The following is a 17,729-nucleotide window of genomic DNA, read 5'->3' on the forward strand; positions in this document are numbered from 1 at the left end:
ATTCAGTTCAGTTCAATTTCTTTTTCTTTTTTTCTTTTTACAGAACACAGAGTGTGACAGAGAGAAACCCAACAGTTCCCACCATGAGCAGCAGAAATGAGAAAATATAATAATATATATTATAATGTAATAATAATATAATAATGCTGCAGTTACTGCTGTAAGCACCATTTTCTGTGTCCTCACACGAGCCAACACAGAACAAGAGATTAGTCTGTGCATGTTTGTCAGGTGGAACCACGCCGTGTAAATCCACTGCTCAGTTTGGTGTTTAATTAGTCTCAGAACCCACGCACACAAAACCAGGCACGTGCACGTGATACGAGCACGTAGAGAGAATCATCCTCCACGTGCACAGGTGTTCCTGTGAGCTCACTGCTGCTCATCGCTCAGTCCATGTGGCCCTGGCAGGTCGTGGCCCCTCAGTGGCCCCTCATTTTCCTTTTTTTGTTTTTCATTAACCAAGGAGGTTCTGATTCTGCGTGGTTTGAAAGAAAAAGGTGATGTGTAAATATAACAGGTTTAAACATAAGTGAGCAAACATGAGTCTAACATGTAGAAAACTGAAAAAAGTCAGCCACGTTGTTTTCACCTTTTTTTTTTCCTTTTTGTTTCTCGTCTCCTCTCTCTCTCTCCCCTTATTTTTTCATATCTGCTCTGTCCAGTGTTAGACTTCGACTTATCGCCAGGATTATTTTCCGCTCGCAGATTCTGTTGTGTGCGCTCGTGTCATCGTATCATGGGTTTTGAGGCTAATTAAACTCCATATCTCAGCCACTGAATACATTATTATTGGTTTCTGCATTGATTGACTTTCTGTTTGTAAATTCATTGTTGAATAATTCAGGTTGTAATGAAAATCACTCAATTTGTGGAGAATGTGTGAATTTCTTACTTCACTTTTATAAAATATAAATATATTGGTACCACTTCATAATGTGGTACACAACATTACGCTCCTGTGAATATAAACAATTACTAGCTTAATATCACTTTACAAAAAGAGTAATGTTGGATGATAATCATGAAGCACGAGGGGCCACTTAACAAGGATGCACCCGAAGGGTATTGAAACGGGATCCAGGAAGTCGAGCTCAGTGTGTTTAACGTTTTATCAGATGGTAAAACACCACACAGCGGTTCACGGGCAGGATTTTAAAACTCGTGCTGCAACGATCGTTCAGGAACGTGCACCTGCTTGTACATGCATGGCTCCACGACTGGCTCGCGTTGTTTCACCAGATCAGGCTGCATTTTCTCCCAGAGGTTGATCGAGGCCTGAATTATGAACAGTGAAGAACGTGGTCAGTGTGTCGACGCACAGATATTTACACGGAACGTGTGCTGCATTGTGGTGCAACGTCAGTGCTCTGTGATTTTATCACAGCATGTGTGCGCTTTAGATTCAGACAGAAGGTGGAGGGGGTGTTTAACATCACGTCTTTTTTTATTCAGCCCTTTGCTCAGAGATCACACAGGCGAGGTGACAGGAATCAGGTTTTAAGTGCTGTGGAGAAACAATGCAGCCTCTCATTTAGTGGCTCAGTGGCTTTCGATCTGAGTCTGGCAGGAAAACATTGAGAGAAAGATGGAGACAGGAGAGAGAGAGAGAGAGAGGTGAACGGAGAGAGAGAGAGTGAGAGTCAGTGATTTCCCCCAGCGCCTGTTTCAATAGTGTCTCCCGTCTCTCATCTGACCCATTCGTTATGCTGAGCCATGGGGAAATCTGATTGGGCTCATTACTCTCTCCTCAGAACTGATACAGGAAGCAAGGAGAGCGAGGAGGGAGCGAGCCTCTTCTCCAGCTCATTGTGAATGGACGCCATCGCCAGTGTTGTCACTATCAGGAGTGTATGGCCATCTGCCAAGGCTCTCCCTGTCTAACCTGGCTCTCCTCTGCCTCCCTGCCTTTGTGCAGAGGGAACAAATGAGCGTCGTCTCCTCTCCCCGTGTCCTGGTGCAGTGGGGGATGGACGTAGTGAGCTGAGACTATGGGCAGGCGTCTCATTCATCCGGCCGCTGGTGAATGAGAAGGGAGGGATGACAGAGACCGTGAAGGGCACGTAAGGTAACAGTGTCCACATCATGGTGGTACATCTAACAAACCTGCGGTCGGAAGGATTGTTCCAGATTCACGTCATCTGCCCAGATGTGATGCTGATGTCATGTTTAGTCACTGGGAGGATGTTGCTGATGCACAGGAGGTGACAAATGTGGAAACACAAAGCTGGCCTCACTGCAGACAGCTTAACCTCCCTCTAACACACACACACACACACACAGGAAATGTAGGTCTGAGGGACGTGTGTTCACCGACGACACACCTCATGATTTCTGTGTAAAGGAGCTTTCAGGTGCTCTAACAGTTTGGCGGCCATATGTCACACTTCATCCTCCTGTGACTGTGAACAGTTAAAAAAAAAAAAAAAAAAGAAGGGATCTGCCGAGGGAATAAATATATTTCCTTTCATTAACAGTTTCTATTCTTTCAATCTTTCAATTTAGACCAACTTAATGGAAAAAGCTATAAGAGGATTGTTCCATAAAGTGGTGTATTGTTATTATTGTACAGGATTTGGGATATTTATATACTAATAACACAGCAGAGCAGTGGTATTATTGTCCTGCAGCGTCAGACCGTGCAGGCTCTCTGCGGTGTATTTTAATTTACGAGGCTGAAAATATGCTGTATCTCTGTGGGAAAATCAATCACGCTACATTCAGGAGACCACCAACAAAAACTGCCTCTGATGTTATACACAGCCGACTCATAAATCAGAGCCAAGTGTGCTTGTGCCGGCGCTTCATAAACCTGTCAGAAACCGATCAGAGGTGGCATTTGGAGGATGACCTCTAAACTGCACTGCTTACCACGGCACAGTTGATTCAGCATCAGACTTATTGAAAACATGATGATATTTTCTACTCAATAGCTACTTCCTGAGACATTTGAAATGAACTGTGGTCCATTGAAAGTGAGAAGAATTGTTTTGGAGGGTTGCTTTGAAATTAAACAGACCTGGAGAGCTCTTTAGAGAAAAGCTCTATTCTGACTGTGAACTCAGTCATCTGAATAAAAATCCTCTGAATACAGAATAAAAGCTTCTATTCAGGCTTTTGCACAGCCCAGTGACGAGTCCGACACATCAGCAAGCTCTGAGAATAGTGCAGAGAATTTGTTTCCCCTTTATATCATTGAAGTTTTATAGATGCCAGTGTTGGTTTGTCTGTCATTCAGTCAATTTTCTGGCGCCACAGCAGAAATTCATGGTTCCCAGAGGAACAACTGATTTTACACGATGGATTGGCACAACTTCTTACACAGACATCGATGGTTCCCTCGACGTTAGCACCACACTTAAAGTTTTAAATGAAACGTCCCAGCAGAACTGTTGCATGGATTAACATGGGTGGTACATCATGTAATGTGTAGTACATCGTTTAATGTTCCCTTCAGAATCAGCTGTGGTAACTTAAATAACCGTGTAAACCAAATATTTCTATATGTCCAGTGTTTCGGTTTATGACCGAAATACCTGCCAAGCTAACGACGTCCTCATCTGCCTGATTAGCACATTTTAACATGCTAAACCAAAACACAGTGTTAATTTCAGTAACTAGTTTTGAATTAGTCTTAGGTCTTTTATGAAAATGTGCATTAGGTGTAATCAGGAGGTACAGTGTGACTCCACAGATGCACTGAAGTTGGTGAATAAGAGTTAGCATTGAAACGTGTCCGTTCTTCCGTCTTTCACATTATTGTTTAGTTTTTATTTGCTGACAAAAAAACGTGGAACATTTTGTCATGGTTCTCGTTTTCGAAGTTTTTATTTAGTTTTAGTTTTGCCTTCGAATATTTTCTCAGTTTTCATGAACAAAACTAACGTACCTGCTTAAAATCAGCATGTTAGCATTGCCACTGTGAGCATGTTAGCATGCTATCATTAGCATTTAACTCATAGCAGTGGTGTGCCTAGGTACAGCCTCAGAGAGCTGCTAGCGTGACTGTAGACCGTCAGGTGGCATTTACACCTGGGCTTAACATGTTCAGACACGTTATCTGTGGTCGAATGTCAGTATGCAGACTTAGTTGGACGGGTCGGGTGGACTTTTCAACAACCCTGATACATGCCAGGTTATGGGAAACAACGCCATGGATGGACATTTTTATCAGAGGAAGACCTGCTAGCTTCTGCTACTATGTGCTTCCTGTTTAAGCAACCGAATGTAAAAACGGTAAAAACCTGAATGTCAATAACATATCAACCTGCTGCTTTTGCTTTTGTGTCGCAGCCAAGATTTGAGTGTTTAGAGCTTTAGCTTATTCTCTAAGGAGAAGAAAATATTTTATGCTGTAGCAGCTTCTGGTTTTAAAGCTCATGACATATTGTACATACTGTGTGCATCTGTTTACACCAGGCCCCGGTATCTCTTTGCCCAGTGGGCCTTTTGACTTGGCAGAAGCTGATGAGTGGGTGGTTTAGACCTCTCGGCAAAACAGGATTATCAAATATACATTACAGGCATTTCAGGCCCCAGTGTGAACGCTTAGGCTCCGGTGTGTTAATTGCCGTCCTCACTGTGCTCTGTAATTTCATGCTTGATGTGAACATTTGTCTTTCACGCTACAAAGGAACTGGATATATTTTGTGTACAAATGCAAGAATACTCTAGAATATGCTGCACCAGCCAACAGACCCTGAAACACTCGTAATTTTGCCACTTTTGTAAACACACCAGACAGCCATGTTTTTACTGTAAATAGGGCTTTGGGGGCTTTAAAAACAATATAGACTGATTTGAAAATGGCCTGGATAATGGCCCTGTTGGCCAGGGGAGTCATTTAGGGCCAAATTGCTGCTTGTGTTGGGCTTTATTCCGTAATTAGGTCAGAATGCAAATGCGTGTATTGTGATGTTGGCCCACGAGGGCTAGCAGGGCTCCAGCCTCCGTGTTTAGAGTGTATCCATGTGTGTCAAAGAGACTCACTGAGCCCCTCTAGCGCTGCTGAGCTGCGAAGAGTGAGAGAGCACCGGGGGCCGAGCTCATTCACAACCTCGCGCTGTTATCAAAACATGTTTATTGCGCTGTAATGTGGCGCCGCGTTTATGCAGCATTTAGCTGTGTGAAATCGTTGCTGCTGCAGGCCTGAGTGCTGCTGCAGGACTGTGGTGGAGGGAGGCATGGAGGTTGGAGGGAGTCTTGACCTCGGGCTCACCCTCTAACCTTCCACACACCTACATAAACTCATTCTACTTCCAGTTCTTCCTCTTGCTTTTTCCTACTTCATCACCTCTCCCTACTTCTGACCGCCTACGTTTCCTCCCCCTTGCTGCCTCTCCCTTACCTTTCTCTTTTATTGACCATTAGCTGATGCTGGGAAGAGTTAGGGGGTGTAATTAAGGAGCCAGACTGGTCTGTCAATTCTGTTCAGCGCTGCATGGAGAGCACTGGACCAAGCGAAGGCCTTAATATGGCTTCATACTGTAAACAACACGCACACCTGGACAGCAGCAGACCCCAGGGAGAAACTGGAGAGAGCTGCTGTCGACAAGTTAGCACTGATACAGAGAGGAAGTTTATCAGCACAGGTGGAGTGGTTGTGTGTGCGTGGACGATTTCAGATGGCTAAATAAAGAGGAACCAGACAAAGAAATAACAGAAACAATACACATCAGCTTTTCATGAATCTGTTTGCTGTGCTGGACCACGGGCATGAGCCCAACCTGCTATCAGCTAAATCAAAGCAAATGAATACATCCACAAAAAAACCCTGTTTGAAATCACAACCCCTGCATCTCTGACATATGACACAGAAATGAACAAAATCAAAACACACAGCCAATCAGACTATTCATTATATTAGTAGCTGGAAAAGCTCCCTCCTCTCGCTGCCTCTGGGTCTCAATGCAGGTCAACGTCATCGTCTCACACCTGACAGCGTAGGACCACCTGCTGTGGTCTATTATACTCTCTCGTCTAGTATCACTTCACATTTTAGTCACAGACTTTTCTTTAGAGAGATTTCTGACAGAAGGACTTGGAATATGAAAATGCTCGTGTTTTAGATTTCACTTAGTTTCTTTGTTTAATATATATAATATTATTATTTTTAATCTTCCGTGTGTGTGTGTGTTTGTGCTTGCTTCCTTGTGTGTGTCTGCATTGCGGTCCATGCATGTGTGCATTGTGTGCATGCTCCTGCTCATTTGCGCTCCGTCTCCGTGTTGGGCCGACACTGATCCGCGGCTTTAATCGATAAAACTATCAAAACACCTCCGCCGCTGCCCTCTTGTTGACTCTTCGTGTCTCTTGTCTCTCCTCCAGAGAAAGTCAGTATGCTGTCAGCATTGATCGCTCCCTTCAAGTACATAAGCCCTGGGACCAGCAGCACAGAGGACGAGGACAGTTTAAGTAAGCCGCTGTCTCTTTTCTTTCTCTCTGTCAACATGCTGCGCTGACTTCCTCAGCGTCAGGCCTAATATGGAAATGATCCCTCTGTCACTCACATAATTAATTATTTGGGAAATGGGCTATTTGATTACGCACGGGTGTCAGCTCGTGTGTTAAAATCTGTATTATCTAATAAAAGTGAGCTATTAAATATTAAATTTGAGTGTTTGTAATAAATAAGTCATTAGATTGGTACATGCACGCCTGCATCTACAGCTACAATCTGCTTCAGCCACCAGTGAATGCCAGCCCTTGATCCCAGCCTCCCCTCTCACCATTAACATTCTCGTGGTGTGATCTTAACGCCCTATTTTTGTTCATTTCCCCTCAGAAATGCAATACGCCACCACTTCCCCGTAACTGGGTTTGAAGAGCGTATCACAGCTGTTCAGACTTTGCTCTCGTGGAGGATAGAAGTGTGAAATAAAGCGGGCTACAGACATTTCTCTCATCCTTTCTTGGAATGTCTGCCACTGCACGCCATCCCCACCCCCATTACAAATAGGACTGATGCTCTGCGTTGGACACAGGGACCAACGTTTCCCACTTACCAATTTGGAGCCAGATTACAGAATGATTTGGCAGATAACGTCGCCATTTTAGGGGATTTGTTTTAGGATTTTAAAACACTTAAATATGATAGAGCCCTGCGGTATGAAGTGGACTCGCCTCAGGGAGGTGATTGTAGCTTTGTTCATTACCATTTCATTGTGCATCAAGTGGCTCAATCTGCCTTGAGAGACTTTCCCTGATTCATTTTGTTCAGCCAGGATAAATGCGAGTGTCACGTAATAATGAATGATTTATTTCCTCATTGTGTTTTGAGTATTTTTTGTCACATTGAATTATATTGTTTTTGCTTCGCTGTTTCCTTTGCAGGTACCAGCAGCGCAGAGGTAAAGGAAAACCGTAACATCGGGAACTTAGAGGATCGGACCTTAGGATCTGCAGAGTGTCAGTCGCTTTTCTGCTCCGACTCTACGAGAAGCGGCAGCTCCGGTCTGAAGAGGAAACGGCCGCTGGAGGAGGACAACAACGGACACCTGTGTCAACTCCGTCTGATCTATAAGAAACTGTCGTGGTCCGAGGCTCCGAAGAACGCTTTGGTGCAGCTGAACGAGCTCCGGCCGGGCCTGCAGTACCGCATGGTGTCTCAGACGGGCCCGGTGCACGCTCCGGTCTTCTCCATCGCTGTGGAGGTGAACGGGTTGACCTTCGAGGGCACAGGCCCCACAAAGAAGAAAGCTAAGATGAGGGCCGCCGAGCTAGCCCTCAAGTCCTTCATCCAGTTCCCCAACGCTCCTCAGGCCCACCTCGCCATGGGAAACATCTCCAACCCTTCGGCCGACTTCACGTCAGACCAGGCGGACTTCCCTGACACGCTCTTTAAGGAATTCGAGTCTTCGCCGTGCTCCAATGGCCTCTCGCTCTGCAGCTCAGCCGCCGAGAGCGAGCTACTATCGAGCGAGCTGCTGAGACACGGACGGTTGCTTCGCCACACCTTGGACCTGATGGTGCAGGCTCAGCAGAGACTGGGTGGGATTGTTCCAGAGCCTGAGGCCCCCAAGAGCCCCGTGGCGCTGTTAAATGAGCTCCGGCCGGGCCTGCGCTACGCCTGCCTCTCGGAGCGAGCCGAGGGCCGACGGCTGCGTAGCTTTGTCATGGCCGTGCGTGTGGACGGACGGATATTTGAGGGCTGCGGTCGCAGCAAGAAGCTGGCCAAGACCCAGGCGGCCCAGTGTGCTCTTCAGGCCCTCTTCAACATCAGGACAGCCCCTGAGGGGAGGACAGGCGTCAAAGCCAGCAGGAAGAGTTGTCCTCATTTACCCCAGGTGAGTACAGACACATCCCCAACGCCTGTCTTCTGCTAAGCTTCTTTGGCAGCCACTCCACTTCCTACAGGGGCCTGTAATGACCAAAACAGCAGGCGTGCAGCGAAAACCCAAACACCATCCAACAAGTAATTAAGGAGGAAAGGAGATAGGGGCTAAGCAGAGAGAGGATGGAAGGAGAAATAGTGGCAGCGCTGATAAAGAGATGTGAAAGCAAGCTGACATTTACACTGTCCAAAAAAAAAAAAAGTGCAGATAGTGAAAACACAGATCACAGTTCACACACACAGTCACGTGTGTTCTGCCGAGTCTGGGTCTTGAGTAAACAATATCCGTTTGTTGGTCCATTTAAATTGAAAAGCATGTAAATGAAGCTAATTATTGTCCTTGTGCCTCTAACATAAGAGAAATCTGCATCACAACCCAAATGAGTTCTTTCACAGTCTTATGTGTTTGCAGAGCTGTAATTGGGAGAGTTTTGTAATTTTACAAAATCTCCTGTTTCCTCATGTGTGGCATCACAGTGTCTACAAACATTAATTCAATCTGCCCAAAGGAGATAGAAAAGCAAAGAGCATACTGACAAACAAACCGCCCAATCCCATGCTCATTTACCCAAATATGTAAATAGCAATCAGAGCGAGGAAACTAGTTTTTGAGAAAGTGGAGGAAATTGGAGAGCCTAAAGACACGGTGGCTGGATTGGCTGGCACTTGTTGACAGCCATTTAAAACTTCATTTCAGCTGCAGAATTTCATCTAATGTGAAACTGCCCCGAGTCGATAGTCACACCGATTTTAGTTGTTTACTATTGTGTGCGTTGAGAAGAACCCTGTATCCCGTCTGTCCGGGTCACTGGCAAACTGACAGCTGAGAGTGAAACTCGACGTTTTCCCTCTTCTGTCTTAATACAACACAGAATAATGTGTAAAGCGCTGCACTCCTGAAGTCTTAAATCGAAAACTTAAGCCGTTCACATCCTTTCCCTGAAGTCCTTCCTTGAAGCCTCCTGTCACCATCTCGGTCCTCCGTGCGTCCTGCAGGCTATGCGTCGTATTAACATTCTTTTCCAGCCTTGAAGAAATAAACTGGCGAGAGTGTCCTTCCCCAGAGCACGACATCAACCCAACAAACCTGCACATGTTTGCCTGGGAGAAACTTTTTTTTTTTCCTCCCTGCTGCCACGGTGTCTAAAAGGATTTTAAGAGGATTTGCTGCACCCGTTTAGTTCCAGAAAGCACTCGCTTGTGGAATTTCTTGAAAGTCAGCCGTGCTGTCTGCCAGGCTCGAGAGGCGTTTTATTCTCATTGGTAAAGGACAAAAGTGCATATAGAACACCTACACACGCATGTACAAGTAAACATGTGACCAGGCATGTGTCTGTGGTTATGAACTGCTGCGCTGTGTCAAAGTAAAACCCTCCGGCTCACATACACTCTCTCTGAGTTCAGTCCTGTTGCCAAACACTAATTGCATGGGCAGTGGTTGACTACGCTGCAGATGTGACGCGTGATGTGGGGGTGTGTGCCAGCTGTAGTCGGGGGGGTAATGCAAACGTGGTGGTTGTATGCCAACGTGTGTGTGTGTGTGTGTGTGTGTTGCTCCGGCTCGACCTGTGGCAGGTTAAAGCCTCATGGAGAGGATGTTAATGCTTCTGTGCAGCGTTTAGCACAAACCTTCCTCCTGAATTTTTAAGGTTCTTCACACATTGACGTTTTTTAATGGTTTATTTTGAATTTTTGTGCATTGATGATGCCAAGATTTAGAACAGAAATAGAAAGGGTTCTATGTTCAAAGGTGTTCTCTAAGCTGGTCCACAGAATTCGTTTGTCTCATCGTCCCTGTTGAAAACCAGCTGTCATCAGAAAAACAAATTCAGACATCACCGCTGTTTTCGTAGACGTGCCCATGTCTGTACCCTCTGTTTGCACCAAATAAATCCTCCTGGCAAAGGAGGCCATGGGTCATTTTAATGATTCCCTGCAGTGCTGCAGAACTTTCAAACACGGCCTCCTGATCGATCTGTTCTCTCTGATAAAGACCCAGAGGGTAAAGCAGCAGCTGATGTGTATCACAGGGGCAGAGGTAAAGCACAGGGTTAGGACAACACTTCTACTTCACTCTTGCACAATGAATTCAGGGACCCAGAGAGCAAGAAAGGGATTCAGCACTTAAATATAGTGATGGGGACATGGCTAGATTAATCTCCCCCAGGGCCCCGGGGGCAAAAAAGTGTTCTTGGGCCCCTGTTGACCCCCATTATACACGGGTTTGCAGTTTAATTATTTCCCCTGGAAACCGGAAACCAAGCAGTACTTACAGCTGAAGCAGGAACAGTTCTGATAATTGATTAATTGTTTGAGTAATTTAAAAAGATTCAGTGGAACCAGCTCCTCACGTGAGTATTTGCTGGTTTCCTTTTTTTCTGTGCGTATATGATAATAAACTCAACATGTTTGTGTTTTTGGCTGTTTGGTCAGATAAAACAATCAACTGATTATTGAAGAAAATAATTCAGAGTTATTAGGACTGCAAATAATTGTTGTTTGAGCCCCACTTCAAGACCATGAGGAGCAGAATTAGGTCTTGAGGATTGTGCTGAGCTGAACTGGATGGCTGGTAAATCCAGAATCCAAACCCCCCCCCAGATGAAATATTGAAACCCACCTGACCTGCATGGTGCTGGATTCTTCTCACACCTGCCTGGCTTCACATACTAAGGACTAATATGAGGAGACAAGACAAGCATGCTAGTACACATCCTCACCTGCAGTGATGGAGCGATCCTCTCCTCCATCCCTCCGATGCTGCCGCCGATGGGAACTGACTTTAACAATCACACCAGAAACGAGGCTCAGAACCACGGTCTGACATTAAAGAGCCATTTATCTTCCAGCAAGGACTTTAATTTTTTATTCCTTCATTTAACCTTTATTTATCCAGGGAAATCAAGTCAGAGCAGATTCTGCAGAGATATCTGGTCTGAGATCAGCTTAATTCCACCTCCTCACTCCGGAGAGATGCTCAGTGCAGCAGCTCTCAGTGCTGCTGGCAGGTAGCTGCCTTGCTCACTGGCACATCTGCAGTCGTAGTTCAGGGGAGAGAGAGAGTGTAATATCTATAATATTTATACTAATATGTACATTAAGAAATTGAATAAAGGATTATTACAGCCATCATATGAGTGAGCTGAGAGCAGGCGACAGCTCTATGCTAAAGGATTTCTGCACCTCAACATGAATTAATAAGCAAACTAATTTGTTTACTCAGTTATGTCACGGTAACAGACGTAATTACTGCCTGAATCCTGTTCACAGGAAACGGTTTTTCCATCATAAAGTGCTACAGTCATGAACCATAGCAGAGTCAGACCCAGGTGGTCGTGGTGGACCAGGGTTCAGAGTCCAGAGACCAGGACCAGAGTCCGGACTGTGGTTTGGTTAAAACTGAAACCATGAAAAACTGTGAGAGTGCTTCGGTTTCATGTTGAGCTGCTGATGTTTTACTGATACGTTCAACACACATTTCATCGTTATATTGAACAAATTAAATATCAAACGTTCACCTGGACTCAAGGACGTGACCAGTGACCTCACAAAGCATATTTTTGACCATAACTTAGGAATTCATACACTAATTATGATAAAATACACTTTTTATTAAATACATATATTACATATATGTGGACAGACATGGATGTAACCTGCTGTCTGACTGGTGGAGACATTCCACTGCGAAGGTTGAAACTAGTTTTATAATTGATCTCACAAATACAAAATATGAAATAAACTGGAGATAACCTCAGGCTTGCCTTTGCCTCTAAACAAAACCTTTAGTGGTTATTATTAATCAGCCCGTTGAAAGCTGCTGTTAAATCCAGTCCACAGCACTCCACTCACCAGAAAACATCTCTGCCCTATTAAAGGCTGCACAGTGATGTGAGAAAGTGCTGGAGTGGAATGATCACCCCACTGTTCAGGCCTTGATTGGCCACTTAATCTCCCCTTGCCGTCACAACGCACTGCGGTGTTGCCAAGACTGAGACTTGTGTGCAGCGGTGGGAAGGCAGAGAGTCAGCAGGTCCACGAGGAAGGACGGTGCAGAGGTCAGCGGTCAGGACGCCGCGCTCCGCCACCTCGGATTAAGTCCATTTGAATAGGGAAATGTGCTCGGTGGCAGAGCTGAATGAAAATCAGGGCGAATGAGGAAGGAGAGAGAAAACTTCAGCATGTCTGTCTTTAGGTGACGTGAACGTACAACAGAAGGTTTTAATTTTTCCTCATGTCAGCTCAGATCGAATGCAGCCGCATGTGGTCCTCTAGATTTTTGTGGCTCCGTGTGATTTGATTGAGTTATCTCTAAATGTGAAGCATCGCAGACAGAGAAGGATACAGACTGGTCAAGTGGAGTAATTTCCCCGGCTCTGCCACGGCAAATTGAATATGATTTCAGACACATGAAGGTGACCCCTGTCAGCCGCCGAGCCTCTCGCAGATTGTTTTCTTTGTCTAATCTCTCCCACTTCTAATCTGTCTCAATATAAACAGCTGTGACAGGCTGATCATTAATTAATATTGCCACAACAAATTAGCGACAGCCATCGCCCGGCCAAGCACCCTGTCTAAGATAGAAATCCACCAAGTCGGAGAGGGAGAGGGAGGAGGTGTGATCAACACATTAGAGAGGAGTTGATTAACAGCTTCGGAGACCTTGCAGATAGTGTTACAGCCTCAGCACGTGGACAGCGATGGGGACAGATTCACACATCTACGTCGGCTTCTGCCGCGGCCTGTACTCACAGGATCAGCGACGATTATCACTGCGCTGCTGGTGGCACCGTGTAAATTACCCGATAACACATCTGCACTTCTCACTTTCTACTGATTCAGTCCAATAAAATGTCTCTTGAATCCGTCACGTGTTTATTCAGGCAGGTTGAAGCATATTCAGACAAATCTGGTTTAAAGAATTGGCTCGTCTGATCGTTTGCTCATGTTTCTTCTCCCGTCGGTTAAGAGCACAGGAAGTTCATCAACAGAAAACTCAGTCGTGCTAAATGCTAAACAAGTGTTTTCCTGGTTTTTCATGGAAACAGATGTGAATGTGTTGTATTGTCAGGTTCATGTAGCAGAAATGTGTGTGTCTGTGTGTGTGTCTGTGTGTGTGTGTGTGTGTGTGTGTGTGTGTGTGTGTGTGTGTGTGTGTGTGTGTGTGTGTGTGTGCAGACAACCATGCATCCCTGTGTTTGTGTGTGTTTAACTCCAGTTTTAGTCGAACATCTGGCCCGTCCCACACGGGATGACAACACGCTCCTGTTTTACAAAAGATGCATCTTGTGTTAAATACAAGCGAAAAAACAAGCAAACGAAAAAATCCAGCAGCAAAAGAAGAACTTCTGTTTTCTTTCAAGCAGCATGTGTATGTGGGAAAAGTGAAGTGTTGCTACATATCTACAGTTTATCATATGTGACCTGCCAACTCAGTCGTTGTACATCCTCCATATTTACAAAGTCAGTATCTGTTTTTATCTCAGTAAACAGAGGATGGTGCAGCTCCCAGTAAAACAGGACAATAGAAAATAAAATGCAGCTCATTTTCTCTCATTCTCACGGCACATTGAACAAATCTGCTTTTCTTCTTCCAGATTTACAAACCGTCCAGCTTCAGCAGCAAGTGCTAAAATACCAGATCTCAGCAAAGCACATGGAGATCGTTGCTTTTCAGACAAATGATTTCCTGCATAATTCTCAGCACCATATTGTAGTCAGTGTAGGTTTCACTGCTCTTCAGTCTGAGCAGACACAGATTCTCTGAACAGCTTTTCGTAGCTGCAGAACAACATCGCAGCACACGCCTTTTGACCGGAAGCCAATAATTCATTTATCCCAAATAAATATCTGTCTCGTCAGCTGCTCTCCTCCACATCAAGCACCTGATTCCACAACAGATTTATGATCAGCACTTGTTGTATGATCGATTAAATTCTGCCATCAGTGGCAAAACTTAAGACCCAAAAACAGGACCAGGGTCTTGACCAGGTCGCGTTTTGAAACCGCTCCTGATCTCAGGCCTCGGTGAATGTCGGCTAAGAGGGAATTCCTTATGTGCATCCATGAAATATCTCATTACAATTTGTCACTTAGTGCACAATAATAATGTGAGCGAAACGCTGCTGTTTGCCTCTGGACCGCCCGTCTGCCCTTTTAGCAGCCACTTACATCATCATGTGGTATTTAAAGAAAAAGGCAGCATGGGAGAGTGGAGATTTGTGTGTGAAATTACCGAACAATAATGTTTCCTCGTCTGAATGGGAGCGCCCCGTACATGGAAAGGTTAGAATCATCCTCAGCTGTCTAATATGTATGCAAAATGTGACCTATGAGGCTGCAGGCTGTTGAATCTAATGTACGGCGTCAGCATGCAGCTTTGAGGGAAAATCCCTGAGCAGGAAGGAATTGAAATGGGGTTGGTCGGGTCAAGTCACCTCGCATATACAGTAAAACGCCCCTGTAATCTATTCCAAAGAAGCGTGGCACTCCTGTCTGCACCTCCGCTCGCCCTGCACTATCCTGAGCCGCTGCTACTAAGTCCTCATTGTTTGTGACAGTGCTCCATTCCTTCCTTCCCCCTCCACCTTTTCCCCTCCTCAGCCTCTAGCTGTGAGCCAGAGCATGGCTATAATCATTTCTGAAGAACCTCTCACACTTCATTAAAAGCATAATCAAGTTCATTACAATTTCATAGGCGTTCAGGTACCAAATGGCTTCCGATAAATCACGACTATTGGTCCTGTGTGGCTGGCATGTGTAGGTTTATCTCTGGCTCTCAGGCGGGAGAGGAGGCGAGAGGAGGGGAGAGGAGGGAGAGGTGAGGTCTGGATGTCTGGCCTTTAAATGACCTTCCCGCCTGGAGCAATGGAGCGTTCTGTCACACGCACTGAACGGAGACGTGCACACGCTCAGATCCGGACTCGTCACAGCTGGGAGATCAGATTGTTCGTGAAGACGGTGACATACAGTGAGCAGATCAACAGGCGTGGCACCAGAGCTTCGTTTTAAACACACCTGCAGCAGCTGTTTCCAGCCAGTTACCTTTAATATGCTTCAGATAAACTGTATTTAAACCCTGCAGTGTTTTAACTGAGACACTGAGGAGAAAACAAACGAGAGTAAACATGATTTTCTGTTCGAATTAGTTTATTATCGATCAGTTCTATAATAAATATTCCATCAATCAGCAGCATATCTGTCACATTAGTATGAGCAGATGTTGACAGGCTGAATTCGGGCCTGTGTTACAGTGTGTCTCTGAGGACTGAATGTCTAAATGCTGGGTGGACATGGTCAATGTGTTTCAGTGAAGGTTTGGTTGGACGCTGTCTCTTAAAGTATCGTAACAAGCTGCTGGACATCACAGTTTCTGTGGACATGGTCCGTGTATATTAATGAAACTGAGCTGTGTAAGTTTATTTTTTCCTGACCTTAACCCTAGTTGGACTGGCAGCAGTGTTTCCTGAAGCGTCCCCTGTTTAGTTCTGTAATATCCTGTGGTGTTTCGTGGTTCTGCTGGGAGAGAACCACAAACTCTGAGCTTAGTCTGAGCTGCTGATTGTTGATTTGGGTTCTCACAGAATAAGAATCAGCTGTGAGTCCACATTAGATCCTCAGAACAGGACGTCCAACATGTGAGAATCCAGTTCTGCCACACACACACACCCCTCTCGGCTCTGATTGTCCCTCTCCACCTACTCACATGCCTGGCTGATCACTTGGACCCAGTGAGCCCCCAAACCTCTGTAGATGTTTCCCCAGGAGGCCCCCCCCTCACTTCCAAAGCTGAGGACACACGTCTCCTGTGGTTGATGTGCTCTGTTGGACTGTGCCTGAAACATTGTTCCACACCTGATGTGATGAAACACTCATCTTTGCATATGTCTCATCACAGTCTGACCCCATCTCATATTCTGTTTAATCACAGCAGAATATCAACAGTAAACACGAAATCTGTGTGACGTCTTTAGGAAACAACTTTTGTTATTATACTTTGGTCAGAGCCGGGCTAGCTGTTTCCATCCGTTCCCAGTCTTTGTGCTAAGCTAAGCTAACCAGCTGCAGTCGTCTGATCTGTCTCTCAGTAAGAAACAGTCATAGGTATAAGTGCATCCTAAATGTTGTTCTACTCCTTTAAGGACACGAAGCCTGACTCCTTTGGGGTTGCGACTGAAAAAACACACATCTTTGCATTAGTCCTCTGTTAAATGTCATGCTGCTGTTCATCACTGTCTCCGTGTTGCAGCGTACCTGCAGAAATAAAACCATGAAAGTCTCATATGAGCGTAATTAGTAGAAAACTGGGAATAAATGTAACAGCGGTCGTTCATTTTACCCCAAAGATGGAAAAAAGCAAAACATCTGTTAGCTGCTCTCTGGGACTGTACCTCGCCTCCCTCAGGGAGACAGAATGGGAGAGGCAGAAAGAAGGGGTGTGTGTGTGTGTGAGTGTGTGTGTGGAGAGAGGAGGATGGATAAAAACCATGCTGGCAGCGGGAAGGATGAGAGGCAGGCTGTGGGGGGGAGCGGGGGGTGGCGAGGGAGGTGAGGATGGATGGGGTGCAGTGGGGGGAAAGAGAGGAAAACCTCAGCGGAACAAAAGACCTTCAGGATTAATTAGGCGTCAGATTGGTTGCAGGGCACAGCGGGGGGAGAGGGAGAGAGGGTGAGAGATATGGGGGGGGGGGGGAGTTTAGCATTCTGGGAAGACCTCATGTCCTCAGCCCTCATATTTCAGCCTGCCTGCCCATGAGTATACAACAGCCAGCTAGTTAAGGCCTGTGCTGCGCCTGGAACCACTGTCCACTGGGTTATGGATGGAGCTCCTGCTCCATCTTCATGTATTTTTATGTTATCCCACTGGGTCGCAGCAGGAAACACAGAGGTCACATGTGTAATGCATAATGTTTACGTGATGGTTTTCACATCCCGTTAGGGTTCTCAGCACATGTATTGTAAATGTGATCAGGCGTGTGTGTGTGTGTGTGTGTGTGTGTGTGTGTGTGTGTGTGTGTGTGTGTGTGTGTGTGTGTGTGTGTGTGTGTGTGTGTGTGAAATTGCAGGGAAATGGTGGAGATATTTCACAGTATTCAGTGTGTGTAGCAGCTTTTCTCCGTGCCTGAGTTCCCCTTCACGATAGCTGAATTAGAGGAGTGTGAATGCACAGAATACATGCAGCTGAACTCGTACTGAACTTCTTACTTTCTCTGCTCTTATCAGCTGATTTTATTTATTTATTTATTTATTTTTTTTGTGACTGCTGCTTCCCGAGCAGCTGAATTGCTGATTCAGGTCACAGGCGTCACCTCTAAATTTGAGAGGCGGACCCGAAGCTGCCTGTTAATACCGTCTCCGTTGTCATTGTCACAGAGGGATGTTTCTGGGGCGACCTTTG

At 45.6% G+C, this 17,729-nt stretch overlaps 1 protein-coding gene across 1 annotated transcript in view; it reads left to right on the forward strand.

The window, feature by feature from the left end:
- adarb2 (adenosine deaminase RNA specific B2 (inactive)) overlaps positions 1-17,729 on the forward strand; it is a 227,969-nt gene that overhangs the window by 166,798 nt on the left and 43,442 nt on the right. The window contains exons 6-7 of the mRNA XM_041065249.1: positions 6,328-6,414; positions 7,333-8,285. Of these exons, the coding sequence (XP_040921183.1) occupies positions 6,328-6,414; positions 7,333-8,285 (1,040 nt within the window). The remainder of the gene's footprint in view (positions 1-6,327; positions 6,415-7,332; positions 8,286-17,729) is intronic.

The sequence above is a fragment of the Toxotes jaculatrix genome, chromosome 20 (genome assembly GCF_017976425.1).
Source record: "Toxotes jaculatrix isolate fToxJac2 chromosome 20, fToxJac2.pri, whole genome shotgun sequence".
Classification (NCBI taxonomy): Eukaryota; Metazoa; Chordata; class Actinopteri; family Toxotidae; genus Toxotes; species Toxotes jaculatrix.